The 20,000-nt window shown below is 36.7% G+C and overlaps 2 protein-coding genes and 1 long non-coding RNA gene across 6 annotated transcripts in view; 2 read left to right on the plus strand and 1 right to left on the minus strand.

Annotated features, from left to right (window-relative positions):
• tmie (transmembrane inner ear) overlaps positions 1-2,961 on the plus strand; it is a 67,673-nt gene extending 64,712 nt beyond the window's left edge. Inside the window, 1 exon segment of the mRNA NM_001170648.1 lies at positions 2,681-2,961. Coding sequence (NP_001164119.1) covers positions 2,681-2,961 — 281 coding nt within the window.
• Positions 2,962-2,993: 32 nt separating this feature from the next.
• Positions 2,994-20,000, minus strand: part of pth1r (parathyroid hormone 1 receptor) — a 217,854-nt gene continuing 200,847 nt past the window's right edge. The window contains exons 13-15 of one of the 3 annotated variants that reach the window (XM_087238787.1): positions 8,751-12,500; positions 4,281-8,680; positions 2,994-3,890 (exon numbers count right to left, since the gene is read on the minus strand). In XM_087238787.1, coding sequence (XP_087094913.1) covers positions 12,147-12,500 — 354 coding nt within the window. In that variant the 3' untranslated portion in view covers positions 2,994-3,890; positions 4,281-8,680; positions 8,751-12,146. 3 annotated transcript variants of the gene reach the window in all.
• LOC147846186 (uncharacterized) lies at positions 13,459-16,257 on the plus strand. 2 transcript variants are annotated; one of them, XR_015478124.1, is made up of 6 exons: positions 13,459-13,515; positions 13,834-13,946; positions 14,878-15,005; positions 15,182-15,267; positions 15,600-15,642; positions 15,740-16,257. It is a non-coding gene; the product is annotated as an uncharacterized LOC147846186 (long non-coding RNA). The 2 variants fall into 2 exon arrangements; XR_015478122.1 differs by having other exon boundaries at positions 13,459-13,946.

Below are 20,000 nucleotides of genomic sequence, written 5' to 3' on the forward strand. Positions count from 1 at the left end.
AGGAAGTACTGCTGGAGAATTAGGGTTTATATTTAAAATGCATGGTGGCTTGGTGGGTAGCACTGTTGCTTCATAGCAAGAAGGTTGCTGGTTTGAGTCCCGGCTGGCTCTGAGTTTGCATGTTCTCCCCGTGTTGGCGTAGGTTTCCTCCGGGTGCTCTGGTTTCCCCCATATTCCAAACTTATGGGGGGGATTGATGATAAATCAACTATAGATACAATGATAGTCAGTGAAATGCCTGTTGAAGGAGCAGTATCAGCAGATATTAAGCACACAGTCTACTGAAACTCAAACGGTCCATCAAAATAAAGTGTTACCAAATCATTTAAGTTCATCGTTTTCCTCATTAATGTGCACACAGCTCATCATACTGACAGGAAATAACACAGAATTGTTGACATTTTTGCAGATTTATTAAACTATCACATGGTCTTAAGTATTTAGCAGAAGCCCCCCTTTTAGATGTAATGCAGCCATGAGTTTTTCCGGGAAAGATGCAACAAGTTTTCACACCTGGATTTGGGGATCCTCTGTCATTCCTCCATGCAGATCCTCTCAAGTTCTGTGAGGTTGGATGGTAAACGTCGGTGGACAGGCGTTTTTACTTCTCTCCAGAGATGCTCAATTGGGTTTAGGTTAGGGCTCTGGCTGGGCCATTCAGGAACAGTCACAAAGTTGTTGTGAAGCCACTTCTTTGTTATTTTACCTTTGTGCTTAGGGTCATATATATATATACATACACACAGTTGAAGTCAGAATTATTAGCTCTCCTTAATTATTTGCGCCCCTGTTTATTTTTTTCCCCAATTTCTGTTTAATGGAGGGAAGATTGTTTCAGCACATTTCTAATCATAATAGTTTTAAAAACTTATTTCTAATGACTGAATTATTTTATCTTTGCCATGATGACTGTAAATAATATTTTACTTGATATTTTTCAAGACACTTCTATACAGCTTAAAGTGACATTTAAAGGCTTAACTAGGTTAATTAGGTTGACTAGGCAGGTTAGGGGAATTAGGCAAGTCATTGTATAATGATGGTTTGTTCTGTAGACTATCGAAAACAATTTTGCTTAAAGGGGCTAATAGTTTTGTCCCAAAAATTGTTTCTAAAAAATTAATAACTGTTTTTATTCTAGCCAAAGTAAAACAAATAAGACTTTTTCCAGAAGAAAAAATATTATCAGACATACTGTGAAAATTTCCTTGCCCTGGTAAAAATCATTTGTGAAATATTTAAAATAGAAGAAAAAAAATCAAAAGGGGCTAATAATTCTGACTTCAACTTTATATATATATATATATATATATATATATATATATATATATATATATATATATATATATATATATATGTATGTTTGTTAGGAGTAAACACATAATCATTTTGCAGTGGTGAAACCTGTTAAAGTAAGGGATAAGACTAGTGAAAGCTGTATATCTCTTCATTTTTACATGCGATCAGATATAGTTATTTCTGCTTATCTTATATTGAAATTTTTTTTCTATTGATATTTTGTTAATCAATTTTGTTAATTCATGAACTATTTTTGTTGATATTTTGACATCTCTTATTAAAACGTGTAACACTAGGGCAGAGCGATTTGGGGACAATAACTAATTGCAATTTTTTTAACAGATATTGTGATTTCGATTTAATTCTGTTGATTTAATTTTTAGTCAACTTAGTGCTGGCAACAATTCTACGGCAGCTCCTACAAATGACCTGTTTTTGATTTGGTGTCTGTGACTTTGAAACCAAAATAAAGGCTCATTACTGATGTTCTTTTTTCTTACTGATATGAATTAGTCTATTAATGCTTCTCAGACGCCCTCATCCCATTCATCCGCGCTTTTTTGTTTGTTTGTATTTATTTTATTGTGGGCGTTCCGCATAATTCCGCGCAATTCTGATTGGGCAGAATGAAAGTGTGCACACTCAATTGGCTAGTAAAACTGTCACACACAGACGGCAGTTGAAGTCAGAATTATTAGCCGCCTGTTTTATTTCTGTTTAACGAAGAGCAGATTTCTTCAACACATTATTATTCATAATAGTTTTAGTAACTCATCTCTAATACCTGAATTATTTTATCTTTGCCATGATGAGAGTAAATAATATTAGACTAGAAATTCTTCAAGACACTTCTATACAGCTTAAAGTGACGTTTAAAGGCTTAGTTAATTAGGTTAACTAGGCAGGGTAATTAGACAAGTTATTATATGATGATGGTTTGCTCTGTAGACTATCAAAAACAAATATAGCTTAAAGGGGCTAATAATATTGTCCTTAAAATGCTGTTTAAAAAATTAATAACTGCTTTTATTCAAGCCGAAATAAAACAAATAAGACTTTCTCCAGAAAAAAAAATATTATCAGACATACTGTGAACATTTCCTGAATCTGTTCAACATCATTTGGGAAATATTTAAAAAAGAAAAAAAATTCATAGGGGAGCTAATAATTCTGACTTCAACTGACTTCAATTTTATATTGTAGCCTCCTGCGATTGGCTAATTTCAACGTTTCAAATTGCGATTTAATTTCGATTATTTGCACAGCCCTAATGGATACAGTACAATAGATATTTTTCCTAAATCATCATTTTTTTAAAGTTGTGCAAAAGTTTGTCATAAACTTTTAATAACTGCTCAATCCTTTTTCTTTTTTGGTTTAGCGGCAAAGGTTGAGGTGAAGGAGGAGGTGCCAACCGTCGCAGGAAAGGTGGACGGAGAAAAGGAGAAAAAGAAGAAAGAAAAAGAGACCAAAAAGGAAGGCAAAGGTGCAAAAGAAGGTAAAGAAGAGGAGAAAGAGGAACCCGCAAAGAAGAAAGGAGAAAAGGGAGAAAAAGGGGAGAAAGGAGCACCAAAGAAAGAAGCATCAGACGGAGGGAAAGGTAAAAAAGGAGGAGAAAAAGCAGAGGAGAAAGGAGGTGCCAAGAAGCCTGCGAAGAAATGAACACTCACACACACCTCAGGGGTGTCTCCGCGCAACTTTCATCCGCCATTTTTTATTTTTTGTAAGAAAATTTATAAATGTACATTTACAGAATATTTTATTTGTAAATAGCAAACGGTGACAATAAATGATTCTCTTAATTATACACGTTCATTCATTTCTTATGATACACATGATCAGCACTAAATAATACAACACTGCTGCACGGTTCGGTTTCATTTATGTAACATAAACAACAACATCAACAAACAAACAAAAATGTCATATTAAAAGCGCCCCATTATGGATTTTGGAAAATGCTCTGTCAAGCAGTGCGTCACACAGCTCAAGAGAATGAGAACACACTGCAGAGTGAAATCTGAATGTGCACCGGGTGTAAACTTATTCATTCATTTATTTTCCTTCAGCTTAGTCCCCTTATTCATCAGGGGTTGCCACAGTGGAATGAACCGTCAACTATTCCAGCATATGTTTTACGCAGTGAATGCCCTTCCAGCTGTAACCCAGTACTGTGTGGGTAACACACTCGTACACTACGGCTAATTTAGTTCATCAATTCTCCTATAGCTCATGTGTTTGGACTGTGTGGGAAACCAACGCCAACACGGGCAGAACATGCAAACTCCACACAGAAATGACAACCGGCCCACTGCCAACGCGACTCAAACCAGCGGCCTTCTTGCTGTGCTGAGTCATCGTGTAGCCCCTTTCAACACTTCATAATGCAGTAGTTGGTCATTCACAATCCAGCATGTGCTGTAGGCCAATCACAACAAGCCAATTAGCATCATGCAAATGAGAGGTTTGGTAAAACATAATTTGGCGACTTGTTTAGGAGTCATTACGCAAATAACATAAAAACTAAATGCATATTATAAGTCAATATGGTTGCACGGTGGCTCAGTGGTTAGCATTGGTACAAGAAGACACTGGCTGCGTCCGAAACCGCCTACTACTCAGTAGGTACTGCATTTGAATTTAAACGTACTACTCTGCCGTTAGAAAAGTGCATTCTATACAGTATGAATGTGAAAAGTATGAATGGAATTCGGACGTACTACATCCACCATTTTGTCATGGTCACGTGACCTACCTGCGTCAGTTGCGTCGCTTTACTTCCATTCATGAATTCGCTCGTCATGGGATAGCGCAGCATGCATGGGATGCGCACTCCTGAATCTCGCCGGAAGGAGTCAGTCATCCGGGTACTTCTTGCATACTTATTTTCGAATTCTATGAATTCGGATATACTACTCGGCTCGCATACTGATTTTGGCGTACTTTATAGTATGGAAGTATGCGGTTTCAGACGCAGCCACTGGTTCAAGCCCTAGCTGGACCGGTTAGCATTTCTGTCCCCGTGTTGGCGTGGGGTTTCCCCCGGGTGCTCCACTTTCCCCTACAGTCCAAAGACATGCGCTATAGGGGAATTGATTGACTGAATTGGCCATACTCTGAGTATCTGTGTGAATGTGTGTGTGTGTGTGGGTGTTTCCCAGCACTGGGTTGTGGCTGGAAGCTGCACAAAACATATGCTGGAATAGTTGGCGGTTCATTCTGGTGTGATGACCAGTGATAATCAGAGACTAAGCTGAAGGAAAATTAATGAATGAACATATCAATAAAAGTCTTACTTTTAAGCATTTCTGCCTGTTCTCAGGGACTCCCGAGACCAAAACTTTTCATAATCCACAACAGCTGCACTTTAAAAACAAATTCAAAGAATCGTTAACAAAATAAAACGTTCATCATTTACTCCTCAGGTGCTTTAATGTTGCTTGGAATTCGGTCGTAATTAAGAAACGAGCAATAAATGCGGAAACAATTGTCATTTTTTTGGTCAAAATATTCCTAAAAAAATATTTTCTAAAAAAGTACATGAAGCGTGATGCAATAATGCGCGACACTTTGTAAAGCACTTATTGACGCTGTAAAAATAAAATCAATTCTTCACTTATTGATCTGTTACGCAGATCTACACGACAGTCCAATAAATAATAACTTAACGACCATCCATCCTTCCAGCCATCATTTCCTAATCAACCTCAACTGAGCACCAAGACATACAAAGTGCAAAAATAGATTACATTTTATAAATAATACAACAGAAGCTAAAATGTGCAGAACAAACAAAACAAGCAAAAAAACGTCCATTTCAATTGTAACATTAAATTGAAGCATGTTCGAAATTACAACGTTTTTCTTTCTTTCTTAATTAACGTTCCTTTTATATGCCGTTTACATTCCAGAGACAGGAACAGATTTAGCTCATAATGTTTCGTGTGTTGCGTAAACACAATATTAACGTATATACATGGAGTCACAAAAAGCAGCATTAGATTATACATAACAGACCGCGAGCCGAAAACCAAAAATACCAACGCTATCTCACGCCAATACGCAACGTTTTGAATTAGTGGCTTATTTTTATTCGTATACGTTTTAATAGAATTTGCTCATTTCCCAATGACGATTGTGTTTAGGGGTTGGTTTTGGCCACGTCTCCTTTTAAAAGACGTACATTTTTAAAATGAGCTCAAACAAATTAGCTATCAGAAAGAAGTAACGTTTCCTTGTGAAATCAGGCTGAAAATACAGACTTGTGTGAAATCCAAGCACACACTTTTTACATTTTCGTATTGCTGAACTGCGAATTAGACACTAAGACGGCAAAATGTAAAATAGTAACGCTTCCAGACTTGTCAAATGTTACGTTTAGACCATGTTGGGTTTGCGTTGGTTTTTGGCCATGGCTTCTTTTAAAATTGTACATTTTTGCATAAATCGTTAAAAAGTTTCGCACAAAACGTAATATAGTTACATTTCCTCATGAGATCAGGCTGAAAATACTGACTTGAGTGAAATATCAGCACACACTATTTACTTTCTTATGGCTCCAGGAAGTAAAAATATAAACGACTGTAATTTGGCCTGATCCTTCAATTCATAACTGTTTGATTTAGTGGCTAATTCGTATGAATTTGTATGATCTCATTCGTACATTTTAGTAAGATTTGCTCATACCCAAATGATGGTTGGATTTAGGGATGGGGTTTGATTTTGGCCATGCCTCCTTTTAAAAAAATCGTACTTTCTTGTATGACTGAACTAGCTACTAAACCGACCAAATAGTTATGTATTTGATGTAGTGGCTAATTCATATGAATTTGTACACTTTTATTTATACATTTTAATAGGATTTGCTCATTCCTCGATGACGGTCGGGTTTAGGGATGGAGATTGGCTTTGGCCACACCTCGTTTTAAAAATTAACTCGTACAAATTAGCTACTAAACTTACAAAATGTAAAATAGTTAATTTTTGTTTTGATATCAGGCTAAAAATACAGACTTGAGTGGAATCCCAGCACACACTCTTTGCTTTCTTACAAATGCAGGAACTATAAATATAAACAACGAATATAATTTGGCATGATTCTCTCACGTGCAGTAATACAGAGGCTATCTCATGTCAATTCGTAACTATTTGATTTAGTGGCTAATTCGTATGAATTTGTACGGGCTCACTCATACATTTTAGTACAACATCCCCCAATGATGATTGGGTTTAAGGGTGGGGTTTTGACCACGCCTCCTTTTAAAAAAATCTTACATTTTCGTATGACTGAAGTTGTACAAATTAACTACTTAACTTACAAACCGTAAAATAGTTTCCTCAAGAGATCAGACTGAAAATACAGACTTGTGAAATGTTTCGTTTAAGGGTGGGGTTTGGTTTTGGCCAAGCCTTCTTTTAAAAATGTTACATTTTTGTTTAAATCGTATAAAAGGTTTTGTACAGAACATAAACCCGTTATGCTTTTTTTGTGAGATCATGCTGAAAAAACTGACTTAAGTAAAATCTCAGCCCACACTTTACTTTTTTACGGCTGCAAGAACTAAAAATATAAACGACTTTTATTTGGCATGATCCTCTCTCATACAGTAAAACCAACGCTAAAGTCAATTCGTTACTGTTTGATTTAGTGGCTAAATGGTATTAATTTGTACAATCTTATTCATGCATTTTAGTATTATTTGCTCATCACCCAATGATGGTTGGGCTTAGGGTTGGGGTTTGGTTTTGCCAAAGCTTCTTTTAAAAATAATACATTTTCAAATGACTAAACTCATATGACTTAGCTACTACACTTACAAAATGTAAAATAGTTACTTTCCTCATAAGATCAGACTGAAAATACAGACTTGTAAATTAAGTTTAAAATTGGGGTTTTGGCAACACCTTCTTTTAAAAATTATGCATTTTCGTATAACTGAACTCAAACAAATTAGACACTAAATTGACAAAATAAATTTAAATTTGTAACTTTTAGACTGTAGCTGATTGGTATGGATTTGTATGATCTCATTCATATATTTTAGTACGATTTACTCATCCATAAATGATGGTGGGGTTTGGTTTTGGCCACGCCTCCTTTTAAAATTTTTTGCATTTTAAAATAAATAAATTGCACAAATTGGCCTCTAAATTGACAAGATGTAAACTAGTTTCTCATGAGATCAGAATGAAAGTACAGACTTGTGAATTGTTAAGTTTAGGGGAGGGATTTGGTTTTGACCACGCCTCCTTTTAAAAGCGTAATTTTTTTTATAACTGAACTTGTACGAATTATCCACTAAATTGACGTAATAATTGTAATTCGTAACTATTTGATTTAGTTGCTAATTTGTATAAATTTGTACAATCTCATTCATACATTTTAGTATGATTTACTCATCCACCAATGACGGTTGGGTTCAGGGGTGGGGTTTTGTTTTGGCCATGCCTCTTTTTAAAAAAACGTACCTTTTCGTACTACTGAATTCATACAAATTAGCTACTAACTTGCAAAACGTAATATAGTTACGTTTCCTCGTGAGATCAGGCTGAAAATACTGACTTACTGAAATCCCAGCACACACACTTTCTAACGGCTGCAGGAACTAAAAATATAAACGACTGTAATTTGGCCTGATCCTCATACATACAGTAATAACATACATTATATAAACACCCGACTGTGACTGTAATAGCATGAGAAGGCTTTTCAGGATGAAATCTACACGTAAACATATATGAGAGTCATTTATCATGTGATAACAGGGGGAAAGTGAGGAATATATTCAGTAAACAGCTCTCCAGAGGATTTTAATCACGAATTCCCTGAAAACTCTTACAGTATGAATATCATACTCGTAACTTATTTACAAGAAGGCCAAGAGTTTTTGAAGTATACAGTCTAAAAGAAAATAACCGAGGATAAAAGGACGGTACAGTAAGTGAAGTGTTGCCAAAAGAATATACAGTAATTAATCTAAATAGCTGTCATAAAAATGATCAAATGCTCAACAGATCAGTATTTGTTCTTCATTTAGCTTCTTTATATTACTGAAAACAATGAAATCACTTTTCATTTGTTGAATGCAAAGCTGTAGCAATATTTTAAGTGTATATCTTGTAAAATTTGGGTATTTTGCTGTATTTCATATGGGTTTATCTTTAATATTAATGCCAGTTTACACTTGTCTACACACAAATGAAGCTTCAAATCGTGTGTTCTGTTAAAGGGGGCTGCATGCAAGAATATATTAAAGCTCTGTTTACAGCCAATGTGTGAACAGCTTGTAACGCAACATAAACAAAAAGCCTTTCCAGATTTCTTAGGTTGTCTGTGAAAGCCTTTTGAGATGAATTTGGGTTATTTTTCGCAAAACAAATGCTTTAATGCTTTAATGAACATGAATTACATGAGTATAAAGCCCTAGATGATGCTAAAATAACACTGTTACTATAATGCCGTAGAAAATGGACTAATTTAAACTGTAGTCTCACTGTAACCTAATGTTTAGTGTCTATAGTCTCAAATACACTTTATAATACAGATTTTATTGCAAATTGATTTTAATGAGCTCGTCTGTCAGCATGATACTGGTCAATTCATTCATAAATATCCATTGTCCTATGATCAACCCAGGCTCATTCTGAAAACATAGTCCTGTGGACGTTTCTAACGACCGCGAAATATGTCCTGGAGGTAAGTATGGCTGCGTTGAATTTTTTTTGCGGTATGACGCTGTTCCCTTTTGCGCTTACCGGCTGACCGATTACCTCCCTGTGGAGGGCTTTCCCGCTGCAACCAGTTTGTCCAGTCAGCTCATCGTGTACATCGTGTACATCGGCAGACTTCAGATGCAGAGAGCAGGAGTTGACCACGGCGACCGTGTTCGAGTCCAGGGAAGCGCGGTTCCAGTAATACAAAAACAGAATCCAAAAAATAAAGTTCATAACAGGGTGAGAATGTGGTGAAATCCGAAAACGTGGTGAAAAATCAGACGAGGGCTTTACTTTTTCTGGACTGCTTTTCTAAATTGTTGGTCGGGTTTAGGGAAGTGAGCGGGTGGGCGGGTCAATCAGTAAAATTGGTTGGGTTTAGGGAAGGAGGAGGGTGGGTCAGCCGATTGGCCGGTCGCACAGTCAATCATTCAGTCAGTCAGACAGCGGCCTCTGGTGGGTTTACGCGAGAACGGAACGGCACTCACGAGAGACATTTGAGATACGAAAAAGCGCACACAGCGGCCTCTCGCGGATTCGCGAAAACAAAAACTGCAAAACTACGTACCTCCCGGGATGTATTTTACGGTCTCCAGAAACGTCCTAGGGACTACGTTTTCAGGATGAGCCTGGGTTGCCTATGATTATCCGATTTCCTAACGGCTTTCATATTTTGTTGGTGTTGTTAGTAAGAGGAAAGTGTGCAGTACATATTTAGAAAAAAAAGTATCTGGATGTTCATTCTCTGCAATTTGCTAAAAGTAGATAGTTTTTTATTTATTTACTTCAATTAAATTTTTTTTTTAAATAACTCTGAATGGGTTTTAAAATATCGTCAAAATATCATTCGAAATAATATAGTCTACTCGCCACAGTGTCTTGAATGATGGCTGTAGTTCACTAAACATCCACCGGTGTCACTAATAACAAGGCTTTCATTCAACAGTTCAACATACAGTTCCTTTAATGCAGCGTTTCCCAACCCTGTTGCAACAAATTTTGAATGTATCCCTCCTCCGAAACAGTCTAACATAAACAGCCACCACCATAACCGAAGGGTAGTCAATTTGAACAGTACTCAAAGGTAAGAGGTTATATTTTGGAATCTCAATCAAACTGGAACCACTCAAAATAGCTTAGCAACTCCAAAACCATACCAGCTCAAATCAAGGTATTGACTAATATACAAAGCGATTAGTTAGCTGTGATGTATTGAAATGGTTAAGGCAGCCCAAACATTAGCCTGAAAACGAAAAGCTCACACTTATACGCTAAACATTATGAACAAAATAAAATCTGTCGACATTTCACCAGTGGCAAAATTACTTCATTATCACGGCCAATAAAGCAACCGTATGAACAGTGGCGTAGCGGACGGGCCCGCACGTCGTCGTGATTTTCAATAATTGAATCCAGGAACCGCAATAATCATACTCTTGGGAACAACTGTGGTCGGAACCAAAGTTCACAGGTCTGTGTTCTCTGAACTCCTCTCAAGCGGTGGACTACTTCATTCTGATTGCTTGCCGCCGAACTGCGTCATAGCCAATAAGACGCGCCGCTGTTTCTCACCGCCGGTTCTCGTTAAAAAATGACTGACTTCTGGCTACTTTGACGCTCTCGCCGCTTTCGGTTTGTGATCGCTCCTCAGTTTGTGAAGGATTCCCAGCGTTGTCGCTCCACCCAGCCTCCTTTCCCCGCTCCTCAATTTGTGACATAGATATATGTCATAGACATCATAGATATCGCATAGGGACCCTGAGCATGCGTCAATAGCGCCGCCACATTGGTACAGTGCTCCCAGGACAAATGTCATTCAACCGCACTAGACAAGACAGTGTTATTACGTGAAGATGCGGGACTTTAGCGCTGTCTACGAGTGTAGTAACGAGCAAACAAATAAAACAAAGCACAAAGGCAGAACATTTCATAGGTAAGATTAAGTTTTTTACGTTTTTGTATGTTCTGAAATTTGTGCTAATCAGGTAACGTTATTGATGATAACAGTCACTTACTGCATTCACCATACCGCAAAGTAGCTCCAACTCGCACTAAACACTCGGCTTATGCTAGTTTTGTTAAAAACAAAATAAAATCAGCAAACAATGCAAAAGAAATATGATAACAAGATGCTGCGCTGCCAGAAACTTGTATTATTGTCGGCTAGTGAACGAGTCGCTCATAACGGAGATTCATTCACAAACGAGTCGCTCCCTCCGTCAGTATGAGCAGTGAAAGCAGGAGAGGAGCTGTGCTTCAGGACATGATTAGATTAAATTTAACAGGGAGGGTGAATAGTGCATTTCTGTACACACAAACACAAGCTTTTTGTCAGGAATGCCCGTGCGGTCACTGATCCATCAATGTAAAAATGTGATGTAAAATTATAATTTTCATAATTAAAAAAAAAATGCATACTAACATCCAGGAAAACTCCCGATCACAGATATATGTGTATTTCTCTGGCTCTGCACCCCCAACCCCACCCCCACCCCACCCCCCTCCTTCAACTGGGGGCCCTGTCGGTGATCTGGAGTGGGGCCTCTGCATTTTGCGCTACGCCACTGCGTATGAATCTCTAGAGGGAATCACCTTTTTTATCGTCAATACAGCGTGGCAAGATTTGGCAACAACTGAGACGCAAATGCTCAAGGCTTAAACATCACATTTTCTACCGTTAAATAAAACACTGCTAGAATAGTACAAAGATGGCCTCTACTGGCATCTGTTTGGACTAGTGTAAATACAACGACATTAGTGCTGATCAAAAACATTACGTATTTAAAAATAACACGAGTGTCTTCTTTATGTACAATTCACGGTCCCACAATGCTTTATATGACGTGATCCTGATGCAAACTCACCGTTCTTCATGTATGGAGGTGATATGACGACCTGAAAGCACTGCAGTTGCTTGTCTACAGTGCGAATATCTAATATTTAAAAAAATCCAAAGCAAAATCTGTTCTCCTTTACCAAATGCTGCTGGTGAAGATGCTGCAGTAGCTTCCAGACTCGTGGCTCATTCCTCCAGTCTTTCTCTGTGTCTCCAACAACAGCAATTGTAAGGAAATCCTGAGAAGCGAAGGACTCTTGAATCCTTCAATTTATCAAGCATTTGTCCGTCAGTAAAGTCACATGACGGTTTCTCTTTCCTCCTCCACCACCTGGATGGTTTTCTCCATCTGGAAGGTCTTCGAAGGCTCTTCCTCCTGAATGTGAAGCTCGTGACCCGAGGACGGGATGGAGTTTTCTGAAACGGAGCCGTTTTTTATGTATCCCGGAAGGTTTCTGTGGCCGTTAGTGGTGACGTGCCCCAGTCGGTTGGTGAGGTGAAGGGCCAGCGGCCCCCGCGCCGTCACATTGGTAACACTGGTGTGAGAAACCATGGGTCCATAGCTGTATGTGTTACTGCCGCTCCTGGCTTTTCTCTTGAAGTCCAGAGCAAGAGTCCTTCTGTTCCAGGCCTTCTTGATTTCCGCTTGGACCTAAAGAGTGTGAAAGATATGTGTGAATCAAACAAATGAAGAAATGATTCCATAAGATTTACTCCATTTTTTCAGGTAAGTGGCTGCAAGCAATTCATATGGGCTGAATTTAAACATACAAGTTAAGTTGAACATTACTAAATTTAATTTGTTTAAATTCATATAAACTGTTTGCAACAATTTTAAAAGAGATTTCATGCATGCTTATGATGCTTATCATATGCTCGGTTATTTTAAATGCATCGGTGATCATTTCTGAGATGTCTTTATGAGCACTTGACAGAACAAAATCTTGTCAATATCTTTGTCATGTCAACTTGATATTACCAAGAGCACATTACATGTCATAAAACTGTCATAAACATGTGTCTAGAGCAACCCAGATGAGGATTCTTCACGTGAACACAGCTGCTGCGCTCATGCATCCCGGTTAATCATGAACAACTCAGTGCGCATGCGCTAGTTCCACTATCGCGGTCTGATTATGTTTCAATTAAGGTTTATATGCATCAAATACATAACATCTGTGACAAACACTGACGAACATATTAACAATAATACAACCGTATAGCCGAATTAAATGTATGCATTGGCATGTTACAGCCCTAACGAGTATGATTATGTGAAACTCCATATAGATACATATTGCAATAATTTTGCAAAAAATATTGCAATAAATTGCAAAAAAAACACCACTGAGCTATATTCTAGCGATCGTTCTTCCCGTTCCGTGGTGGATTTTGGCATAGTCCATTTCATGTGAGATCACAGCAAATTCATCAGAGTTAAATTCTCGGTGTTGAAGCATTTGAGAGTAAAGTGTTGACGTTAAAGAGTTAGATTTTGATAAATGAATATAATAAGAGTTAGAATTGTTTTTATTCAGTGCGAAATCAAGGAGTTATCTTTTTAACACTTGGTGGTGTTATTTCCAACATCCGGGAATTCATGCAGCCCCAGTCACTAAAGAATTTTCCAGACGCCATTTTCCATCTGAGATTTAGAACAGCAACTGGTGAGTCAAACTACCTAAATGTTGGTATTTTACAGACTTTCTTTGAGGAAATACAGTTGTAAACATGTTGTGAAGTTAATAACTTTAGAATGGAGTTACAATTTTAAACTTCTGCGGTTCATTCATGGTCGTTTGTGTATCTAGCTTAACTGCATTACTATTGACTTCTTTTCAAGAATGTTTTTATATGCTCACGCATACATAGTGCATAAAAACATCAAATGTACATGTTCAACACATTTCTGTCACGCTTAATGCCATTTTGTGCGTTGTTACCCATCTGTAAAATAAAATCGACACTTCTCCTTTAATTCCAAGCAAACTAGCGAGGGAATCCCCGGAGCCGCCTAACGTTAGCCTACTCTGCCCGGATGCTAACGGCAACACAGGACGGTTTCCATAAGCTCTGGAGAGTTTCTAAAACATATCTGGTGAGTAAATGAACATATGCTTACTTGTAAAAGGCTTCCTGACTGAAACAAATGATTGTTTGTTATTAGTGTACGTTAATTTGGTTATTTTAAACACCGCGGCCCTTTTAAACTGGTTCATTCGTGGCCGTCCATATACCGTTAGTCCATAACTTAGACTCGTGTGATAACGTACGCTTGAATTATATTAAGTGTTGACAACCATTAAAGTCGGAATGTTAACATTAATGTCTTTAAATGACCGCGTTTGCACTTTATCAGACATTTAACGTTACAGAAGTCTCCCGGAAGTTGCGGGACTAACGTTAACGTTATTGCCCAAGTAGATGCCCGCAAATGAATGATCATCTCCCGGATATCGCGCGTCTCCCGCCCGGTCATTAAACACTTTGCACGCCCCTCTCCACCGCATCCCTCCCAGCTCTTCAGGTACGTCGCGCGCAAGTCACCCCCACCGCTCTTTAGGTACGTCGCGCGCAACTCATCCCATTGCTCTTTAGGTACTCATCTCTCCCGCTACCTCCCGCAAATCAACTCTGTATCCCCCGAAAATGACTTTTCCCAACTCGGGATGTCTGACGTTAGTAAGTTAGGCTATTTCTGTTGGCAGGAACATCTTAGTCAAGCTTTTTCTCCCGCATGATATTGTGCTTAAAACTATAGGCTAAACTTAGCATGTACTGTACACAACATTTCCGTTTTATTAGTGCGTTGTAAACAGCCACCTGTCTGTAAAATTAATCAACTGATTCATATTTGAGCAGCCTAATGATGATACAGGTTTGATTTGTAGATTTATTATCAATAATCAACATCTGAATCAAAAGATATGTGAAAATGTTTGAGGCATACTTTGTGATGTTCATCTCTCTTTTTTATCTGAAGGTTATGCATATGTGTTAGATACTAATGTGTTGTTGTTTTTTAACAGCCACAGTTCTCTGTACAATAACACAATACCCTGTGACGGTGGCTGATTAGAGACGGATGGTGTATTTTCCAGAGTTGGTGAAATGACCAAGCACACCTTCTTGGTCATATGTGGTGATAATAATGAAGGTATGTTTGATAAAGTTCTGTATTTGTTTTACAATAAGCTGAGAGGGTATTAGAGCATTAGAGAATAACAAATGACATGAAGGTGATAAGTTTTGTATTGTGGGTGAACTGTTACTTAAATAATGTTTTGCTCTTTGCTTTGCACTTTTCCTCTTCTGCTTATCCTAATATTTTAGATTATATTTGGACCTGAAACATCTGCTAGACTCCAGGAAAGGTGGCGTCAATACTGGACCTGAAAGGGCCTAACAAGTTGAATCTGGTAAAGAAACATGCACGCACACACACACACGCACACACACACACACACACACACACGCACGCACGCACGCACACGCTTACAGAAAACTGTAAATTTATGAATATTTTTTACACTGTGGCCAATATTTTAGGGAAGTCAGCATCACTAAATGATATAAAAGATTTTAAGCTCCTCTAAATTTTGCTCCAAGTGTTGTGTTAAATTCAGGATTCTGGACAGACAGCTGCCTGTTTTTCCAGTTCTAGTCATAGTGGTTAACCTAATTGTTTTTGGAGATCCAACAGTGATGTATGTGTTTTTTCTACTCTTCCATATCCTGTCACCTCAACCAGCTGGGAGAGTCAAGTTGTGGATCATCATGTGGATTTTCAAAAGGTGAGTTTAGATTTCTTGAATGTTTTATTTACTTTAAATGTTCTTTTAAATATATCATAGAATTTGATTGCAATTTGTTTTCAAACATTTTTCTTAGTCATGCTGGAGTCTTGAAGAGTTCTTAAATGAGCATCACCCTACAGTATATCCGTGCATCAGGAACCACCAGACGAGCGATCAGCAGCTACTACTGTACATCGTCATGGATAAAAAGGTCATCCTGTGGCTGGGAAGCACTTCATTCACAGGACATGCTTGATGAGATTTCCTAGCTCCAGTTTGTTTTCACACAAGTTTACAGCATTTATACCTTCATTTAAACTGCTGTGTTTGATATGGAGGACCAAGGAAACACCCGAAGTGAAAGATTTGCACGCCAAGTTGTTTAAAATGTAATTTCAGAAAAAAACTATGCGTTCAGAAGAAAACTATGAGTGACGATATATTGAACTTTCAAATTGCTCTGATGAAACATCAAGTTTGGACATCATATTTTGTTGATACTGTCTTTACTAATAAAACATTTAAAGCAAATTTGACATTGTTGCATTTTAAAAACTGAATGAATTGTTGAAGTTGTGAATGTTTTCAAATAAAATGTTTTTTATTTTGTAATTTACAGTCTATTTGACCTTTTTACCATATTTACACTCAAGAGAGTTGAATAAAATAATATATTACACCAGGTGGTGTTAAATATAGTTACATTTTTTAACTCTGCCCTGAGTTAAAATTAACCCTTACTTCGGTGTCAATGTGCCAACCCTTTTGAAAGTGTTGATTTAAGTCTGTTTTGAGTGGACCCCATGAGACACTTTCAAAGTGTTGAAATTAACACCCATAGAGTTGTTTTGGGTCCCCATATTTTGCTGTGATGGCGGGGGTGAGTGGAAGAAACCAAGTCGCGGGGGTAATATTTTCTACAGAAATAATTTATGATTTCTTATGTGGCCGGTACCGGTGGTTGGGGACCACTGACCCAAGGCATCATATAACTGTAGAATACAGTTAAATTCAACTCTTTAAATGTATTCTTTCACATTAAATAATATGTAATGTATGTATGTAATGTAATGTGTATTTATATAGTGCATTTATTGTGTATGACCATATACCCGAAGCGCTTTACAATCTTAAGGGAGGTGGGGGGTAGTCTCTCCACACCACCACAAGTGTAGAATAATATCTAATATCTCTTGTAGAAATAAATTATGAACAGCACCTACGCTAATTGTTTTCTGAACATGAATATGAAAAAGATTTCATGCATGCTTATGTGTCATTCACTCAGTTACACCATTTTAAATGCAATGGTGATTGTTTTTTAGATGTCTTCATGCCCACTTGCTAAAACCAAGGTGGCAAATCCTGTCAATGCCTTTATCGTGTCAACCTAACATTACCAAGACCACATTACATGTCATAAATCTGCCATAAACATGTGTCAAGAATTACCCAGAATAACAAAGTCCACTAAAGGAGGTCGAGTAATCTCATATATGGCTCCTAAACTCTGCAAAAGCATTCCTGATAATGTCCGAAACACTTTCTCAGTTTAAAACCAGATCAAAAACATATTTTTTTTTAGTTAAGAATATCCACAACGCATCATATAATGGTACATACAGTTAAATTCGACTTTTCAAATGCATTCTTTCACATTACATTAATATCTCTTAATATCTCGCAAATAAATGATGAACAGCAGCTACGCTAATTGTTTTTTTTTTCTTCTATCCTTTAGATTGTGCAGTGCTACTCGATCAGAGATGATGCCAACCCTACAATGACTTGAAATGATCAACAAACGCTCAATACTCAATGCATTGAACATGTATTGTTGTTATATGTACATAATAATAATTTGTTTTGGAAGGACACTATATAAAATTTGTTTGTAAGAACACTACATGCTGTAAATCTGCATGTAGGATATGTTCATATACTGCTAACCCTTTACATAACTCCTTAACTTCTATGATGTTGATTGTAATGTAATGACGTGCACCTTTAGCGAATTATTAGCCCCCCTTTAAATTTGTTTCTTTTTTAAATATTTCCCAAATGATGTTTAACAGATTCAGGAAATTTTCACAGTGTCTCATAATATTTTTTCTTCTGGAGAAAGTCTTATTTGTTTTATTTCGGCTAGAATAAAAGCAGTTTTTATTGTTTTAAACACCATTTTAAGGACAAAATTATTAGCCCCTTTAACATAACTTTTTTTTTTGATACTCTACAGAACAAATAATCGTTATACAATAACTTGCCTAATTACCCTAACCTGCCTAGTTAACTTAATTAACCTAATTAAGCTTTTTAAATGTCACTTTAAGCTGTATAGAAGTGTCTTGAAGAATATCTAGTCTAATATTATGTGCAGTCATCATGGCAAAGATAAAATAAATCAGTTATTAGAGATGAGTTATTATAACTATTATGTTTAGAAATATGTTGAAAAAATTGATCTCTCCGTTAAATAGAAATTGGGAAAAAAATAAAATAAAATAAAATAAATAAATAAATAAATAAATATAAATATATAAATAAATATTGCCATATTACCATATATATAAACTATTTACTGTATATTGTAATATGGCGGTAAAACTTCTCTGTATGCCTCTGGTCCTGGATTATGATTGGTTGAGCCTCTTCTTGGTGTTGAAAGATGACTGCAGTAACACACACCTGTGACCTCATTGCATCAGTGTTTACTGCACCACTGTGTCTCTGTGCTGCTCGGCAACCATTCAGATTTCTCAATTATACTGGAGTAAAAATAATTCATTTAAATTTCCGGTAACACTTCTGGGCTTTATTTATCTACATTATTATAATATGCTCTGCATGTTAAAAAAAAGTATTATTTTCGGCATACGTCATACTTTTAATAAGTAGGGTATTTTACCTGTGTTAATGGTAATCTATACAACCCTGTACTGAAGCACTCAAAATCATAATCCCATTTATACACCCCAGAAGAATAGGATGGCCCCTCAGCTGCAGTTACAGGACCACAGCTATAGGAGTCTTTTTGTTTAGTAAATATGCTTTAATGCTTTAATTTTAGATTTCTTAGTAAGAAAGACCTTATTTTTCAATGCAATCAAGCTATTTTCTATGAATAAGTGCTGAGTTCTATGGTGATTTTTATTCACACACACATGCACTCAAAAATACACACAAATGTGCAGTTTTCTTTGTAGTCCCTACCATAAATTAATTTCTTTTTACACTGATTTTATTTATTTCAGATAACCTCACAGAAACCTGGCATTTTTAGATGAACATCCTTACATTTTTAATTAACTTGTTTGATTAAGACACACACACAAACACACACACATCAAACGCTTTCTTAAAATTAATCAAATATTCATAATTAGAAGTAAACAGGAGGGATAATTTAAATTATTTTCTTTGAATACAATTTGAAGCCAATAAACATGTCTTCTTACAAGTAGAGATAGCAATTTAGGAGTGTCAAATAGTGCATAATACTTTTTAGGTCCACCAGATCATAGTTTGATGGATTATGATTTAGTCAGTGAGCAAAACTATAAGCAAAGCAATTTCGAGGTATGAAAATAATTAGTTTGGTTTGAATGGGAGTTTGGAATGAAGCTAAACACTTATACTGTTGGTTTAGATTTGAGTCTGGTACCAAAATAACATGACTTCATTAATGTAGTATCTGATATCCAGTCTTATAACGCAGTATGTTACACACACACTGAGATTAGAAGCCGGTTGAAGAAGATCAGATGAAGATTCAACATGTTACACACTGTATAATGTCATAAACATAATGGTTATTTACATAAATAGAATAAAATGAGTGGTCCCAGTGCTGAACCTTGGGGAACAACATTAAAAACACATTAATGTCCAGTATTCTAATACAGTATTTCCTTTCTGTACTGCAGGTATGATATGCTAATAGTATAAAGTTTATGTAAAAGATGTTCAAGAAAATCATTCTTAACTTCAACTGCTAATTTATTTCAATAAAAAATAATTAATGATAATAAATCGAAAAGAACCGACAGAGGAACAAATGTTGAATAAATGCTTCAGCAGTCATCAAAGTGCTGTGAAATATTGCATTAGAAACTCTAATTTGATTAATTTATTGTGGCAGCAATTTAATCTCATTCCAGATGTGATTAGCATTCTTAAAACAAGACAGTGTGGACAAAAAATAAAAAAATAAAAAAATACAGGGATTAGCCTTGCCTGTATTTTTCGCAGTCAGCATTACACCTTGACAAAATGCTGACCGTGCTTTGTCTAAAAAGAGTAATAAGATCAGGGGTGATCCACAGGAGAGGCTTCACCTCGACCCCAACTACGGT

The sequence above is a fragment of the Danio rerio genome, chromosome 2, assembly GCF_052040795.2.
Source record: "Danio rerio strain M-AB ecotype USA chromosome 2, GRCz13ab, whole genome shotgun sequence".
NCBI classification, from domain to species: Eukaryota; Metazoa; Chordata; class Actinopteri; order Cypriniformes; family Danionidae; genus Danio; species Danio rerio.